The sequence below is a fragment of the Callorhinus ursinus genome, unplaced genomic scaffold, assembly GCF_003265705.2.
Source record: "Callorhinus ursinus isolate GAN/ISIS: 27379988/994484 unplaced genomic scaffold, GSC_fseal_2.0 scaffold18, whole genome shotgun sequence".
Classification (NCBI taxonomy): Eukaryota; Metazoa; Chordata; class Mammalia; order Carnivora; family Otariidae; genus Callorhinus; species Callorhinus ursinus.
In genome coordinates this window covers 25,667,276-25,683,312 of record NW_027397080.1, presented here as the reverse complement: position 1 = coordinate 25,683,312, position 16,037 = coordinate 25,667,276, and the positions used below count along the sequence as shown (strand labels likewise).

Sequence of the window (16,037 nt, the reverse complement as noted above, 5' to 3'; positions counted from 1 at the left end):
CATGGAGGGTGCAGCAGCTCCAAGAGTAGATAATGCGAAAGGGAGGAAGTGGGTTAAGGAAGAGTCACCAAGGGCTCTTTGGAGGCCACCTGATGTCTGGTTGAAAAGACATTCTGTGCACCCTCCTGGGCTTTTGAGTGGGAAGTTTCTTTATCGGGATCTGCACGTTACTTTCATTCAAACTTTTTGTTTAGGTTCACAGTGGTCCTAAAACCCAGATGCAGCCCTGAGTTCCTCAGGAGAAGCCACAGTGTGAAGGAAGAAACTAGAGAAATACGGGATGTTTATACAGGATTATGTCCTAGGGCTTTTTTATTTCACTTCTCCAATTTTTAGATCATCTTGAACCAAATGTTCCTTGGCTCCCTTTTCCCCTTAATCCTCCAGCATCTTTCATCAAAACAGCACAAGTGCTTCTCTGTTTATTCAGTTCATTCAAACTCCATAGAAATATTAGCTGTTGGATTAGAGTTCTACCGAATGCCCTGGGTTTATAGCCCCCGGGGACACTGTTTAGCGGAAAGTTTCACTGGCATAAACTCTTTGAGTACTCAGACTGCTTGCGCATAAATTCTTGAGAATTGTCATCAGCACAACCTGTTGTATCTTGAAGAGCACAAGGTTCAGACGACCATCACTTTGGGGAGAGCACAAGGTTCAGACAACCATCACTTTGGGGAGAGCACACAGCATCTCAAATAGCAAGTTAGCCGCCAGAAGGGCCGTGTTTCCTACAAAGAGACAAAACCGAAGGTGAACACCATGCAGGCTGCCCCCAAGGCCAAGCCTCTCGGTACTCCGCCCTCTTCCCTTCGGGCTGCCTTTCCAAATTCTCCCTTCCGTGCTCTTCTCTGGGCTGCCCAGCCACCCTGTGGACACGCTTTCCCTGGTACTCCGCTCCAACAAACATTCAGAAAGAGCATTCTGAAATTCAGACAGTTCGTTGTTTACTCTGAGAACAGATTCCCCCCAAAGGAAAACCCTTAATAATGGTGTCTATTGTATTTATCACCTACCCTCTGAGACTAATAGGCGTAAGTCTGGAAGCTTCTCTAAGTTGAAATTATTGGGATGGCATCTGCTTTGAGTATCTCTCCTAAACCAGCTAACCACCCACTTTTTTAATATTAATAAATATTACTTATGCAGTAATTCACTTTTCAATGAAGTATCAAAGAAGGACAGAACTACGCCACCCTATTAATAAACCATAGGCTGGTTTCTTTCTCTTCTGCTGTCAGGCAAGCAAACCAATAATAGCCACCTCCCAGGGGTTTTGTTAATTAGCTCGTGTTTGTGTGGTGTGCAGTAAGAGGTTTATTTTCTTCGCTGCAGAACATACTCAGCAGGTTCCCAAGTTATACAAAAGGATCCATCCATCTTCTACTTATTAAGTAGATTAATATAATTTAAACCCGCAGCTGCCTACAGATCATGGTATTCTCGCTTACTCACCAAAAGGATCGTAGGGCGGCGAAACTTCCACAAGATCACAACCCACCACATTCAGGCCTTGACAACCCCGGATGATTTCCAGCGCCTGTCCAAGACCAAGCCCCAGTTGTCCACAGCAGTAACCACTCACAATGAAAAGCAACCACAGAGGTCCCAGTGCATCTCTCCCAGCACATGCCCACCCTTTGACTCGGAACTGTCGCTTTCCCTCAAAAAACATTTACTGACGGCCAGGCACCCTGGTGGGCATCATGGAGACACAAATGGCCAAAGCACAGCCCCTGCTCCCGAAGGGTCCGTGGTATGATGGAAGGCCAATCATTCCAATCATTCGTACATTAAAGGCTTCAGGAAAAGCAAGCGTAGGGGCGCCTGGCTGGCTCAGTCGGTAGAGCATGCAGCTCTTGACCTCGGGGTTGTAAGTTCAAGCCCCATAGTAGGTGTAGAGATCACTTTAAAAAATAAAATCTTAAAAAAAAAAAAAAGCAAGCACAGAAAAGTATAATACGAAACAGCCCGAAAAGCTGGGGGAAGCCCTCCCCAGGCAGCAGGAACACTTAGCCCAAGGAATTAATTAACCAAGGGTAGGGCAGCCCAGACAAACACACACTAAGATGGAAAGAAATACCAGTAGTTAGATGTGGCCAGAAGACAGGATGAGTGAGGGGGATGGGAGGAAGGGGTCACTTTGTCTAAAAGAGTTTCCATTCAGCCAGTGAAAAGCCCAGAATGATAAGCTGAGGAAGGAGGATTGTGTTTTAGAAATCTCTCTGAGGGGAACTGATAGAGAATGGCTTTGAGAGGTAGTTGCTAACAGGCCCCTTTCTTAGAGGAGGTCAGGTAACGGATCAGGTGTGAGTGGTCTTCACTCATTCACACAGATATCTATGAGTGCCTACTCTCTCTGTCAGGCACCATTCTCTACTCCAAGGACAGGGCAGTCCATGAAATAACAGCCCTAACCTCGTGGAGCTCACCTTCTAATTATAACCACACTCCGATTCTGCCTCCTGCGTTTACACTCAGCCCACCTTCAGAGAGCTTTGTTTGGGTGTTTCTAAAACTCTTGAACTTCCATGGTAGGTGGTTAATCCCACCATGAGCACTTTTTAAGTGTCACCCCAGAAAGATAAGCTTGGTGTTTTTGTTTTTGTTTTTTTAAAGATTTTATTTATTTGCTTGAGAGAGAGAACGAGATTGAGAGAGAGAGCATGAGAGGGGGTTGGGTCAGAGGGAGAAGCGGACTCCCCGCAGAGCAGGGAGCCCGATGCAGGACTCGATCCGGAGACTCCGGGATCATGACCTGAGCCGAAGGCAGTCGCTTAACCAACTGAGCCACCCAGGCGCCCCAAGCTTGGTGTTTTTAAGAGGGGATACTGGCATATGTCCCCACGAACCAACTATAGGTGGATCAGAGGCAGAAAGCTCAAATAATAGACTATTATATCCCAGAGAGGACATGAGGGCCCTTGCCAAAGTCAGTCTACTCACTCAACAAGAGCGTCCAACCTGCAGTCAGCCCTGAGAACAGATAAAGGCCTAACTCCTCCGCTTTTTAAAATCCTGTCCTGATCCTGAAGACTCACCACAAGTCCCAGGAAAGTGGGGAGTTGAAAATCCTCACCCCCCAGGCATCGTCCCTGGTGGAACCTCCTTACCTGACTAGGGGTGAGACCGGCAGTTTCAGGTGTGCCTGTCCCTGGGGCATAGGCAGGATCCAAGCCGTCAATGTCAAAGCTGATATAAATGGGTCTGCCGCCCATCTGCTGCCTCACCTCCCCCATCAGAGGAACCAGGGACTTCATCCAGCAGTCTTCAGCCGGAACCACCCGGAAGCCCTGAGGATGTGGGAAGTAAAGAGCAGGGTGTCGAGGCTTCTACATGGCGCCATTTACGGGCGATTTCTTATGTGCCAACCCCACGCTAAGTGCTTCTGTACACATGACATCAGACCCCCAATCTTCACGAAGAGGGAACTGTCCTCCCCCTTTTACTGGTGAGGAAGGGAGGAGCGACGGCTGGTGAAGAAGCAGGGAGTAAGTCAAAGCTGACCTGGGGGGGATGGGATCAGAGAGAAGCTGGGCTAGAGCAAGAGCGAGAAACTCAGCACCTCCGGAACGGCTCTGTCCAGAAGACTGGCCCTTGCACGCTCTAAAAGCAGGGGACTTGGGTCTTTCCTGTGGGGATCCTCTCATCCGTGTTTCCCTGGGAGCCACTCTGCCCGATGGGGGTGAGGACAAGAACTAAAAAGATGGCCGCTGGCCTTGGGTTCGGACATCCTCAGCTCTTTCGGAAGCCAGCGACAGCGCAGAGGCGGGTGTGTTTCGGCTTCTCTCCCTACCCCAGGGATGAGAGGCCCCCTTCGCCTCATGAACTCACATCCTCTCTCCTCTCTGCTCCACACGACCCTCTTGGGGCAAACTCGGCTTTCCGTCCCGTTTTTCTGAATTTGGTTATTAAAGCCCCCGTGGAATCCGCAGCCACCACCGAACGGGCACCAGAGAGAAATGCACTTTGCAGGCTGCGGGCAGAGGAAGGGGGGCGTTTGGCTTGTCACCTGGCTCCGGCTGTATCTGTAGGGATCCAAGGTCATGGCGGAGCCCCGGATGCCGATCTGCACCACGCGCTTACAGTCCAGGAGACCCTCGTCCACGCAGCGGCGGAAGGGCGTCCCGTGATAGAGCTTCTCTCCAAGGGCCTTGTCAGCCGTGTCCATGTGAGCGTCCACATGCAGCAGCCCCACGGGGCCATGCCTGATGACAACAGGCAGCTCTGAGCCCAGGCCTCCTCCGGGGGCCTGAGCACCACCACCCTCCAGGCTACCCGGACTTCCAAACTTGACCATTCACAGCCACGGGAGACCCGGCCTCAGTGACCAGCCTTGCAACTGGTTTCTGTCTTCAAATCACTTAGCTGCTCAGAATAATCAACCCAGAGAAGTCCGGCAGAAGACAGACAGCTCTCTCTCCATAATCTCCAACAACCCCTCCAGCCACCCGAAAGCAACATACGATCTAAATCAACGCTAGGCAAGCACAGCTTCCAGAAAAGACTTATACCCGCCCACCACCACTGAGGATGCTACCCATATGTCCTTCCTATATACGAATTCTGGAGCTGTCACCACCTTGGCCCTTCTGCCTCTTTTTCAAACTAATTAACCAAAGTTAGTTAATCCCTGGTAGACTTCCACGACTGGAAAAGCCATTTTCTCATTCTCTGGGGAAGGGGCCCTTTCAGGAAGAAACAGGACCTCTCCTCAGCAAGCAACACTGCTGTGTATTTGGCCTTTGAAGCCCAACAGAAACTGCTGTTAGCTGGGGTTGTGTATTTCACGAGGGGCCCATCTTCCAAAAACAGAGACAGATGCTGAGCGCGCATACCAGGGCAGATCCAGGGCAAGCAAGGGTAGCCACAAGTGTTAATAATAAATTGTCTTGGTTCCCAGCTGGTGACTGACAGAGACACCGGGAGCTCGACCTTCATTTTGATCCACAGAAGCAACCCAGTGGGGAATTTCCTATCACCCCAAATAACCTGAGCCAGCAGAGGTCACTTGATACCATCTAGCAGCAAACAACTCATGCCCTAGCTCCTGAATTTTGAAACCCTTGTGCGCGCCCAGACGCTTGGGACGTACTTTTCTGCCATCGCTTGTAATATCGGATATGTGATTGTGTGATCGCCACCTGCAAAGAGGAAGAAGAAAATATGTGGAATGCGGGTAAGAGAGGACCATGTATTATAGAGAGCAATCTTCAATCTACCCAATTGTGCCGCCCTTTTGTTGAGACCGAAGAGCTATGACCTCAGCTAACGTGAGATCTTGTTCAGTGGTGGGAAAACAGCCACTGGATGTTTGGGATTACATTGTTCTTTAAAAGAGGAAACAAGGGCGCCCGGGTGGCTCAGCCGTTAAGCGTCTGCCTTCGGCTCAGGTCATGGTCCCACGGTCCGGGGATCGAGCCCCGCATCGGGCTCCCTGCTCCGCGGGAAGCCTGCTTCTCCCTCTCCCACTCCCCCTGCTTGTGTTCCCTCTCTCTCTCTCTCTCTCTCTCTGTCAAATAAGTAAATAAATAAATAAAATCTTTAAAAGATAATAAAAGAGGAAACAAAGCTTACAGGTCAAATGCCAGGAACAGGTCTGTCCAACAGAACTCTCTGCAGTGATGGGCATGTTCTCTATCTGCACTGGCCGGCACGGGGGGTCACTAACCACGTGTGCCTAGAGGAATACAGCTCAGGCCGTGGAGGAACTGCATTTTTCATTTTATCTCATTGTGATTAATTGTCATTTTAATAACCATATGTGGCTAGTGGCTACTGTACAGGACAGCTCGGGCCTAGAAAAGTATTACTATGGGCCACTATTACCAACAACAACAGCTAACATTTATTGAAGCTGAAAATACGTAAGTCACGATGCCAGACAGGTTATGTGCACTTTCATTATACGCCCCTCACACAAAACAATGAGGAAGACGCTGGTAGTGTTAGTCCCATTTTACAAGTGAGGAAATGAAGCATAAATAGCTAGTGAGAGGTGAATCTGAAATTTTCAAACTGTGCCATCCAGAAACCACACTCCGCACCACAGTGTTCTGCAGGCTCGGCCCTCTCCTTTGGCAAAAATACATTTGGATATTTAGAAAAAGGCCCGTGTCATTTTAACTATTTGTGAACTGGAAGAGAAAGAAATGTAAGGGTGGGGGAGAGATCAGGCAAGACAAGGGGAAAGCCGCCCTGTAGACTAATAGAGACCCTGATGAGGAGGAAATACCCCTTTGTAGCTCTCTCTCAAATAACGTCATTAAAAGTATGTCCCTGAGAGGCGCCGGGGTGGCTCAGATGGTTCAGTTTCCAGCTCTTGATTTCGGCTCAGGTCGTGAGATCAACCCCAAGCGGGCTTCGTGCTGTGTATAGAGCTAGCTGAAGACTCTCTCTCTCGCTCGCTCGCTCTCGCTCTCGCTCTCCCTCTGCCCCTTGCCCCCCACCCCGCTCTCGGGCACGTGTGCTCTATCACACTCGCGCGCTCTCTCTAAAAAGAAAAGAGAAAAAGAAAAAAGAAAAGCATTTCTTGAAAAGAAAGAGAAAAAGAAAAGCATTTCCTGAAAAGAAAGAGAAAAGAAAAGAGAAAAAAGAAAAAAGAAAAGTATGTCCTTGAAATAGTTAAAAAGTCACAGCTGAGCTCCTGTTGTGAGCCTTCCCCAGGCCTGGAATCAAGGGGCAGGACAAAGGTGAGGTGGGTAGAGGCACTTGCTGGGATGCAAAATTTAAGGGACACCAAAAAACTCAGTCATTGAGATAAATACTATTTTGATGCAATACTTTTAAAAATCAAGGTCAATGCAAAAAAATCCACGATGAATTTTTGTTTTTAGATTTATTTATTTGAGAGAGAGAATACAAGTGGGGGTCGGGGAGCAGAGGAAGAGGGAGAAGCAGACTCCAGGCTGAGCCCAGAGCCAGACGCGGGGCTCAATCCCAGGACCCTGAGATCACCACCTGAGGGAAACCAAGAGTCAGACGCCCAACCGACTGAGCCACCCAGGCACCCCCTCCATGATAATTTTTTTTAAAAAGACAGGATCAGGGGCACCTGGGTGGCTCAGTCGTTAGGCGTCTGCCTTCGGCTCAGGTCATGGTCCCAAGGTCCTGGGATCGAGCCCCACGTCGGGCTTCCTGCTCCGCGGGGAGCCTGCTTCTCCCTCTCCCACTCCCCCTGCTTGTGTTCCCTCTCTCGCTGTGTCTCTCTCTGTCAAATAAATAAATAAAATCTTAAAAGAAAAAAAAAAGGGGATCAGTAATAGTGCTATTCCGAACTATATTGGAGCCTGAGGCAAAAGGGAAAAGTCGATCATATTTATAAGTTGACTTTTTGGCAACCCCCCCAAAGTGAATGCTTCACTTGCCTCACCCTAGTCCATCCCTGCCAGTCATACCAGTCCAAAAATGTAAACAGCCTTTCCCCAGGGGTTAAAACACATGAATTTAAAACATTCTCTTTCCGACTGTCTCCATATTCCCAGTGGCTTGCCCCGAAGGAGCAGCTACACCCAAGCCCACCATAAATGAACCCTCAGCGCAGAGCTGCACTTGTCCCCACAGACACCATTACCCAAGGTCAGGGGAATACAACCAGCTGCTACAATTTTCTGATAGGCCTCTCTAATTAGACGGCAGCTGTCCAGAAGGTTGTAAAGATTGACGTTCACATCGCCTAGGTCTGCAACCATGAGGGACTGGAAGGGGAGGGCCCCCGTGCTAGGGTTGGCTGTCCGAAGCATCACTGATTCTTCCCGGATCCGCCGAGGTCCAAATCTGGAGAAGGAAGAATCATCCTGTGAACCATCCCAAAAGGGTCAGAGGTCCTACTTAGGCCAGGATTTCTCAGCCTCTGCACTGCTGACATTTGGGGCTGGAGGAATCTTTGATGTGGGGGGCCGTCGGTGCCTTGCAGAATGTTTCCCCTAATCTATAACCCACTAGATGCCAGTGGCAAGTTGGGATAACCAGAAAGGCCTCCAGACGCCACCAAATGTCCCCTGGGGGCAAAATCACCCCTGGTTGAGAACCACTGATCCAGGCTATATACTTGAAGAGATTAAAGGCATGGATTTAGGAGACTACCCATCACCAATTTACTAAATGACATTAGATAATTTCTTAATCTCCATGAGCCTCAATTTCCTAACCTTACTGTGTTGTTGGAGGAATTGAGTGAGGTCATCTATGCAAAGCGCCATATAAATGGTGGCATCCATACTTCAGATTATTAGACGTAAAGTGGCTGCGCTGAATCAGAAATAGCTGATGCTCACTAATTAGGAAATTGCTTCAGCTGCCTTGATCTTAGAAAAAAAATGCCTTGGGGTCCCTGGCTGGCTCAGTTGGTAGAGGTAGAGGGTGGGACCCTTGATGTCGGGTTTGTAAATTCCAGTCACACACTGGGCGTAGAGATTACTTAAAAATAATAAAATGTATTTTTTTAAAAAGCATCTTGTGTTTGAGCAATTCTTTTTGTTTTGTTTTGTTTTGTTTTTTAAAGATTTTATTTATTTGACAGGAGTATTTGAGCAATTCTTGATCAGGTGACATCTAGAGGTTTGGGGAAGGTGCATCCAGTTTCCTCTGTTCTCGGAAATAACGTCTCCTGCCCCCATAAACCCCACAGCCACCATCCCAGCAAGGCTCAGGAATCAGCGTGTGGAGAAGGCTCCTGTCACCAACAGATGACCCACATGTCCAGCCCTCACCATTGCTTGATGCGGGAGGAGGGAAATCAACCGTCTTTCAAAGGACTGGGAGCATTCTGGAGCCAGCACTTCCAACCCCACCCTGCGTGAGCGGAGGCGCCCGTCCCTTTGTCTTTCGCGTCCAGTGGCCATCGGGCGGTCCACCCACGTGTCCCCGAATCCTTCGGACCTTACCTCGCCCCGGGCCGGTTGGAGGTCCCAATGTCCAGCGGCACCCCGACGAAGGCGGCGTCCAGCCCCTCGGGGGAGGCCTGCACCGGCAGCCGCATCATGGAGCAGACGCCCACCGGCCGCGCCACGAACTCGGAGCTGGGGGGCTGGTTCCGGCGCGCATCGGAGGACCGGCTGCTGGAGCTGCGGCCGGGGTGGCAGAGCCCCACGGCAGGATGTGCGCCCCCGCCGGCCCCCAGGCCCCGGGCGCACCGGGACGCGATCCGCCGCAGCATGCCGTCCGCCGGGTCCCCCCCCACTCCAGGCCCGCCGGCTGTGCCGGCGCCGAGCAGCCCGCGCTCAAAGAGCGGGCGGCCTGGGGTGCTGGGCGGGCGAGGGGCCGCTCTCTCCCCGCCCCCTCTCTGGACTCTGGCCTCTGGCCTTCTCGGTAAACAAAGCCAGGCCCGGGACTCCCCACTCCCCGCCACCGCCCCGGCCCGCTGCCTATGCCCCCAAAAACCTGGCCCTCGGCCCCTGCTTCTCCCTTTTAGAGTAATATTTTTAAAAGCGAAATGATTTAAAGGAAAAAAACTTTTCTCTAAAGAAGAGAAATCGGAAATGCACTTTTAAAAAATATTTATTTATTTTAGAAAGAGAGCGAGCGCGGGAGGAGGGGGCAGGAGAGAGAAGCGGACTCTGTACTGAGCCCAGAGCCCATGGTGGGGGGAGGGGAGGCTCAATCTCACGATCCTGAGATCATGGCCTGAACTGAAATCAAGAATAGGAGACTTAAGGGACTGAGCCACCCAGGCACTCCAGGAAATGCATTTTTTTTAAAATAATATATTAGGAAATGTCTGGGGTAAGATTCTCAGGAAGTAGAGTCTTTCTAAATAACCTTTTTAAAAAGGATTTAGAGACCACCCCTAGGTAAGGTCACACTGCCAAGGAGTCCCTAATCTGCAATCCTCTTTATTTCTAAGGGGAAAGGGGGGAAACCACCAGGGAAAGGAAAAAAGTGATTTGTAATGACGTTATGTGAGCCATGCGGTGGTATTATACATTTTTATTCTCTGGAAGTTGAGATTGAATGGAAAATGCCCGAGTTTGCTTTAAATTGTAACCCTTACAGGAAAGTCACACCTTAAACCCCACACCCCCCAGGATGGGGGCAAAGTTTCCTAATGGTCAGTGTTGAAAGAGCCTGCAGAGAATGTTCCAGGAAAAAAAAAAAAAGCAACAATCCCTTAACAACCCTACCGGCAGATTCTATCACTACTTCTTTCATACGGTTTGTCCTGGATGTATCGTTTTCTTACCCCTGGTGTATTCTTTCATTCTTCTCACGAATATTTGAGTGCCTACTGTGTGCCAGGTACCATGCGACAATAACTCCAACCTGTTCCCACCTTCCGCTACTGCTGAACACATCCTTCCTTTAAACCTCCCTTCAGGTGTGCCCTCCTGCTCTCCTGACAACTCCCTCTCTGATGGCAGTCTCTTTCAATATCAAGGTGACAATTTTCACCCGGATGCAGGTAATTCACAGACCGAATCCCAGCCATCGGCTCCAGCTGCCCATTTTCTAACTCCCCACCCAGATGCTCTGACGGCACCTCAGGTGGCCTGTGGCTCAGCGCAACATTCCACCTGCTTCTCCTTGATCCTGCTCTCTGCCCCATCCTTTAGTAAGTCCTGGTGGTTTCCTGCGGGCAAGCCCCCCACTCACTCCCTCTGCTCTAACTGTGGTTCCCGCCTTCCCACCTCTAGCTTTCCACTTGGTGTCTCCACTCTGCCATCAGATAATGCTTCCTGAAGCCAATCCACGTTTCTAATTCGGTTTCCCATCATACATCTTTGTGTATTTGTCCCTCAAGCTATTGTTCACCTTACACAGCCCTCACTTTCTTGCCTCCTGTCCTTTGTTCATACCATCTCCTCGCCTGGAATGTTCTCTCCCACGACTCCTGTCTTCACATGCCGCATGTTCTGCTGAAGCCCACACTCAAACTACTCTCTCTGGAACTCTTAAAACTCTTAAAACTCTCACTGTTTTCAACGAGGGACAAGTACAGGAGCTGGGATCAGAAAAAAAAAAAAAAGTTAAATCCTAGCTCCACCCTCCGTGTATCTCAATGACTATGGCGGGAGAGAGACCTCATTCGCATTCCCTGTGGGTTTGGGGCAACAGCTCAAAGTAGCTCCCCGTCCAGCACAACATCTCATTGAAGTTTCCTGCCTGATCTTGCATATTTGTGCCATTTCATTCCGTTTCTTAACACGTTTATATTAGTATAAAAACATTTGATCTTATTTACCAGTTAAATGCTCCCCCCAAATTTATAAGTGAAGCTATCACTCCAATAACGGACGTTGTTTAAACTAGCACACCCATGTGTATATCCCCAAGGCACCCGGTCAGGGAAGCGTGGACTTAGCATGTCAACCTGAGCAATTCACCCTTTTGAACCTATTTCCTATTCTGCTAAATGGAATGATAACCCTTGTTGGTTGTTCTTATCAGGATTGAACGAGGTCCACTGTGCAGAGCACTGTGAGACCAAAAATTGGTAAATACTAGGTAGTGTCATCATTGCATGTTTTATTCTCTCTACTGCAGAGTTTCCTAACCAGTGGTCATAGCACACTGGTGTTTGCCGCTGGGTTACGAGGGGGGAGGCAGTTATATAACATAAAGATCCCATGGTCCTTGGGGCCGCCAGCGAGGCCAATCACTTCTGGGTGCATGCAGGCCACACAGAGCCCCTCGGAGTCTGACATCCTGCTCTGTGACCCCCGCAAGGAGGCAGCAGGATCCGCAGCACTGGCGGCTTCCCATGCATTACCACCTGGACATTGACCTCAGAGGCCAGCTGCAGACTACACAGCTGTCCCTCAGGGGTGAGAGCTCGATGCTCCACTAGAGGAGTTGGGTGCTAGGACCCAAGGAGGACAAGCAGCAGTGCAAGGTGCAGGGGGTCAGGGGAGGAGGAGGAAGGAGATTGGCTGGGAGGTTTGGGCCAGAGCAGCCAGACGGCTGACCTAAATCCGTCTTCACCTCGTATCAGATATCTGTCCATTTTTGGCTGATGTCCAAAAAGGGTCCAAGCTAACTTCGGAGTGACTGCTTGAACAATGCTGATGGCAGGGTGATATTAAAACTATTTAACCTCTGAGATCGCACAGGCATTGACCAATCAGAACAGGTACCAGCTAGCCATAAACAGTGCATGCCAGCACATACCAAGTGGATATTTAAGTATTTGTTCTGAAGGAACATGCTTTCAATCAGAGCTGTCATTAATTTGAAATGCTTGCCGGGAAAGCGTTTGATTGGATTAAAAATCCATTGTTACCACAAGAAATTTCAATTGAACAACTGTTAATGGAAGAAAAATAAGATGCTTCTCTAAGTCTGACTTCTGTAAATGTTTAATATTAAAATTTTAAATTTTTATTACTTACCTGAGTTTCCAATTGTTCGTGGCTACTTGAAGAGATCCTTCTTCTTTGTTTTTTTAAGATTTATTTATTTATTTTGAGAGCGAGAAGAGCACACGAGTGAGGGGCGGGGGGCAGAAGGAGACGGAGAGAATCTCAAGCAGATTCCCCGCCAACGCGGGGCAGTGCAGGGCTCTATCTCACGACCCCAAGATCATGACCAGAGCAGAAATCAAGAGTCAGGCGCTTAATCGACTGAGCCATCCAGGCACCCCTTGAAGGAATCCTTCTTGAAAAGTCCTGGTAGTTATTGCATATAGCCAATTCAAACATAATTCAAACCTGATAATAAAAAGCGATATTCACAGAGGAAAGCTAAAATTTGGAAAATATTTTATTTGGAAATTTTATATAAGTTCAATATTTAATGCTGTCTAATACTTTCATTTTCCAAATCATAATCATATAATATGTAGAAAATGTAATTAATTTTTTTTTTTTTTACCAAATCCCATACAGATCCCTAAATCCGCTCCCTACCATCCACGTTTACCTCAATGGGACATACAAATTGTATGATTTTTCAGTGTGTGCCCTGACAGGAAAAAGATTCCAAAGCGCCATTCTAGTGAACTCTAAATTCCAATATGTGTTTTGTCCTTTTGGCCAGCCTCTAATTGCAGTGCCTCAAAAAACAAGCAACAGAATAAATGTTTGGTGGGTGAGTGAGTGGACCTTCTGGAAGCTGTTGAGGGCAGCTCTAGGCTGATTGCTATTTCAGCCAAAAAGCTGTGACAGCCAAAGAACATGAGGAAGACATTGTGTACATTTTGGCTGTCTGCATGGATTCCCTCTGGCCTAAAGAATGATAGAAGGGTTCCACAGAAGGAGTCAACAAACTTGTCTGTGCTTGCAGAGGCTCAGAAATGATCCTGCATCAACTCCAGCCTCCCTGAGACACCTGGCCGGGGGCTTTCTGGGACACTCTACTCACTGTCACACAGTTACACTGTTACACTTCCTTGTCCCCGGCCCTAAAGAAAAATAGGTATTTTTTTAGCATGTTCAGAAAACTTTCATTCAAACTCCCCACTCTTGATTTTACCTATAAAGTTACACACTCAACAATGCCTCAGGGAATACTTTACACACTCACATGGAGTTACCTCCAAATAATGGCGTCATTTTTTTTAAAGATTTTTTAAATTTTTTTATTTGACAGAGAGATAGAGATCACAAGCAGGGGGAACGGCAGGCAGAGGGAGAGGGAGAAGCAGACTCCCCACTGAGCGGGGAGCCCGATGCAGGACTCGATCCCAGGACCTTGCAATCACGACCTGAGATGAAGGCAGACGCTTAACCGACTGAGCCACCCAGGCGCCCCATGGCATCATTTTTGAATCTCAAAAATGGTATGTACTATTTGAACGCGAGATTGGTTGTTTGGTCTATTTGCTTGTCGGATGGACATCTGGAGCCTGATTAATCTGACCACTTTTATCCGGACGCCAAATAAGTGGCCCGCTCAGTCTCTCTCTGGTCTGAATAAGCTTCCTGGGGCAAGAGAAAAGGGAGAGGAGAGCATGAATTTATCTAAGGAAAGACCCACCCGGTGAAGTTTAAAGATCACTGTCTTGCAGTTTCAAAGTCAAGCCAGGAGAGGGCACAGAAAACTTCTGCTTGATCGTCTAACAAGAAAGAGGAACTTCAGGAAATGGACAGAGCGCTTCTTCAATCTTCCATCAGGTGACGGACATAGTCCAGGTCATTTAGTCGGTCTGATTTCATCAGACCACAATTTTTTTTTAAGATTTAATTTATTTATTTAGAGAGAGCGCAAGCAGAGGGAAGAGCAGAGGGAGAGAGAATCTCGAGCAGACTCCGCACTGAGCATGGAGCTGGTCTCGGGGCTGGATCTCACAATCCCAAAACCATGACCTGAGCTGAAATCAAGAGTCAGACACTCAACCAGCTGAGCCACCCAGGCGCCCAAACCCACAACAATTTAATTATACAGTAGGCTAGCTTAATGTGCTCTTTGCAACATTTAATTCGTTCTTGAAGAAAATGTTCAGATCTTCGGCTGAGGTCATGATCCCAGGGTCCTGGGATCAAGCCCCGCATCGGGCTCCGTGCTCAGCAGGGAGCCTGCTTCTCCCTCTCCCACTCCCCCTGCTTGTGTTCCCTCTCTCGCTGTGTCTCTCTCTGTCAAATACATAAAATCTTTAAAAAAATGTTCAGATTTCTTCAAGCCCCAGCCAGTTTTCCTCTGCATTTCTTTTTTTTTTAATTTTTATTTTTAAAGATTTTATTTATTTATTTGACAGAGAGAGCAAGAGCAGGAACACAAGCTGGGGGAGTGGGAGAGAGAGAAGCAGGCTTCCCGCAGAGCAGGGAGCCCGATGCGGGGCTCGATCCCAGGACCCTGGAACCATGAATTGGAGCCGAAGGCAGACGCTTAACAACTGAGCCACCCAGGCGCCCCTCCTCTGTATTTCTTTTAGATGGCAGTCCTCTTCGCCTCTCTCAGGAAGTCAGCTGCTTCTGAGTAGTTCTCCTTCGCCTGCAAAGTGGAGACTGGAGGAGCTAACTTCTCCTGACTTCCTGGTGATGATGCACAGCTGAAAGCACATGGTCAACCTGGTCCTTGGTGGGAACGGCATTGGTAAATGCAGGGCTATTAACTATAAACTATATACTCTGGGTAATAGATCTGACACAAGTTTCTAGTGAGACTGGATACTCAGTAATTGAGGACCAAAAGGACTGTAGCTAAAAACCAAGGTTCCAGAGTGACGCAAAGCTCAGGGACACATGGGAAAATGCTGTTGAGACAAAGCCATCTGTAAGCCAATTCATGCTAGGCAATTCAAACCAAGAGAACATCATTATACTACGTGTTTGGAGGACAAGGATCAATGCTTGAAGTACAGAGACCTCATACAATAAAACAGGTATGTTACAATGTTTCCTGCAGTATCATAAAGTCAATGGGATGATAAAGTATGTGTTCTGTTTCATTATGACTTACTTTTCCATCCCAATTTTTCTATATTCAATACTTGATGTATTTTACCTCATTTGTCTTTTCAATTATCCTATAAATAAAACATTTATATTTGATAAGGAAACTGGAGTGCTGAGCCAATGATGTGACCGTGTATTGCAAGGCTACTTCCTCCCCAGAATCCAGGATTAGAGATGGTCTTACCTGTTAAAGGTTTCAGTCAGAGTGGTTGGAAGGAAGTGAGTCTCAGTCTCATCATTTATCAGACAGTTAAGAGGATAAAAATAATCCCCCTGAATTGACGTCCTTCCCATAACTGCTGTCAAAATTGTTTCAGAGTTCCACTTTCGACACTTAAGATCCAGACTCCAAATATTCACTTCATTACTCGAACCTGGTTTCTGGAACAATAGCCAGCAGCTATGTAATTTTTCTTAGCTCAGAGTTCAAAGACCAGAACAAGAACAGAATTCAGGCTTTCTGGTTTCTTTATTTTTTTTAAAGATTTTATTTATTTATTTGACAGAGAGACAGCGAGAGAGAGAACACAAGCAGGGGGAGCAGGAGAGGGAGAAGCAGGGGCTCAATGCAGGGCTCGATGCAGGGCTCCATGTGGGGCTCGATGCGGAGCCCGATGCGGGGCTGGATCCCAGGACTCTGGGATCATGACCTGAGCTGAAGGCAGACACTTAACTGAGCCACTCAGGCGCCCCAGGCTTTCTGGTTTC

At 48.2% G+C, this 16,037-nt stretch overlaps 1 protein-coding gene across 1 annotated transcript; it reads right to left on the bottom strand.

Moving 5' to 3' along the window:
- Positions 1-294: 294 nt before the first annotated feature.
- On the bottom strand, positions 295-9,400 carry AGMAT (agmatinase (putative)). The gene is made up of 7 exons (XM_025856868.2): positions 8,886-9,400; positions 7,574-7,776; positions 5,096-5,144; positions 4,013-4,208; positions 3,114-3,293; positions 1,456-1,540; positions 295-731 (listed from the first exon to the last, which is right to left on the bottom strand). Exons 1-7 carry the CDS (start codon positions 9,155-9,157, stop codon positions 658-660), a joined length of 1,059 nt encoding a protein of 352 aa, XP_025712653.1. The 5' UTR covers positions 9,158-9,400; the 3' UTR covers positions 295-657.
- Positions 9,401-16,037: the final 6,637 nt, after the last annotated feature.

Coding starts and splice junctions, on each gene's coding strand:
- AGMAT (XM_025856868.2), bottom strand. CDS start 9,157: ATGCTGCGGCGGATCGCGTCCCGGTGCGCCCGGGGCCTGGGGGCCGGC. Junction 5,145..7,573: donor TTGTATTCCCCTGACCTTGG/GTAATGGTGTCT, acceptor TCCTCTTTGCAG/GTGGCGATCACACAATCACA. Junction 3,294..4,012: donor ACAGATACAGCCGGAGCCAG/GTGACAAGCCAA, acceptor CCACATCCTCAG/GGCTTCCGGGTGGTTCCGGC.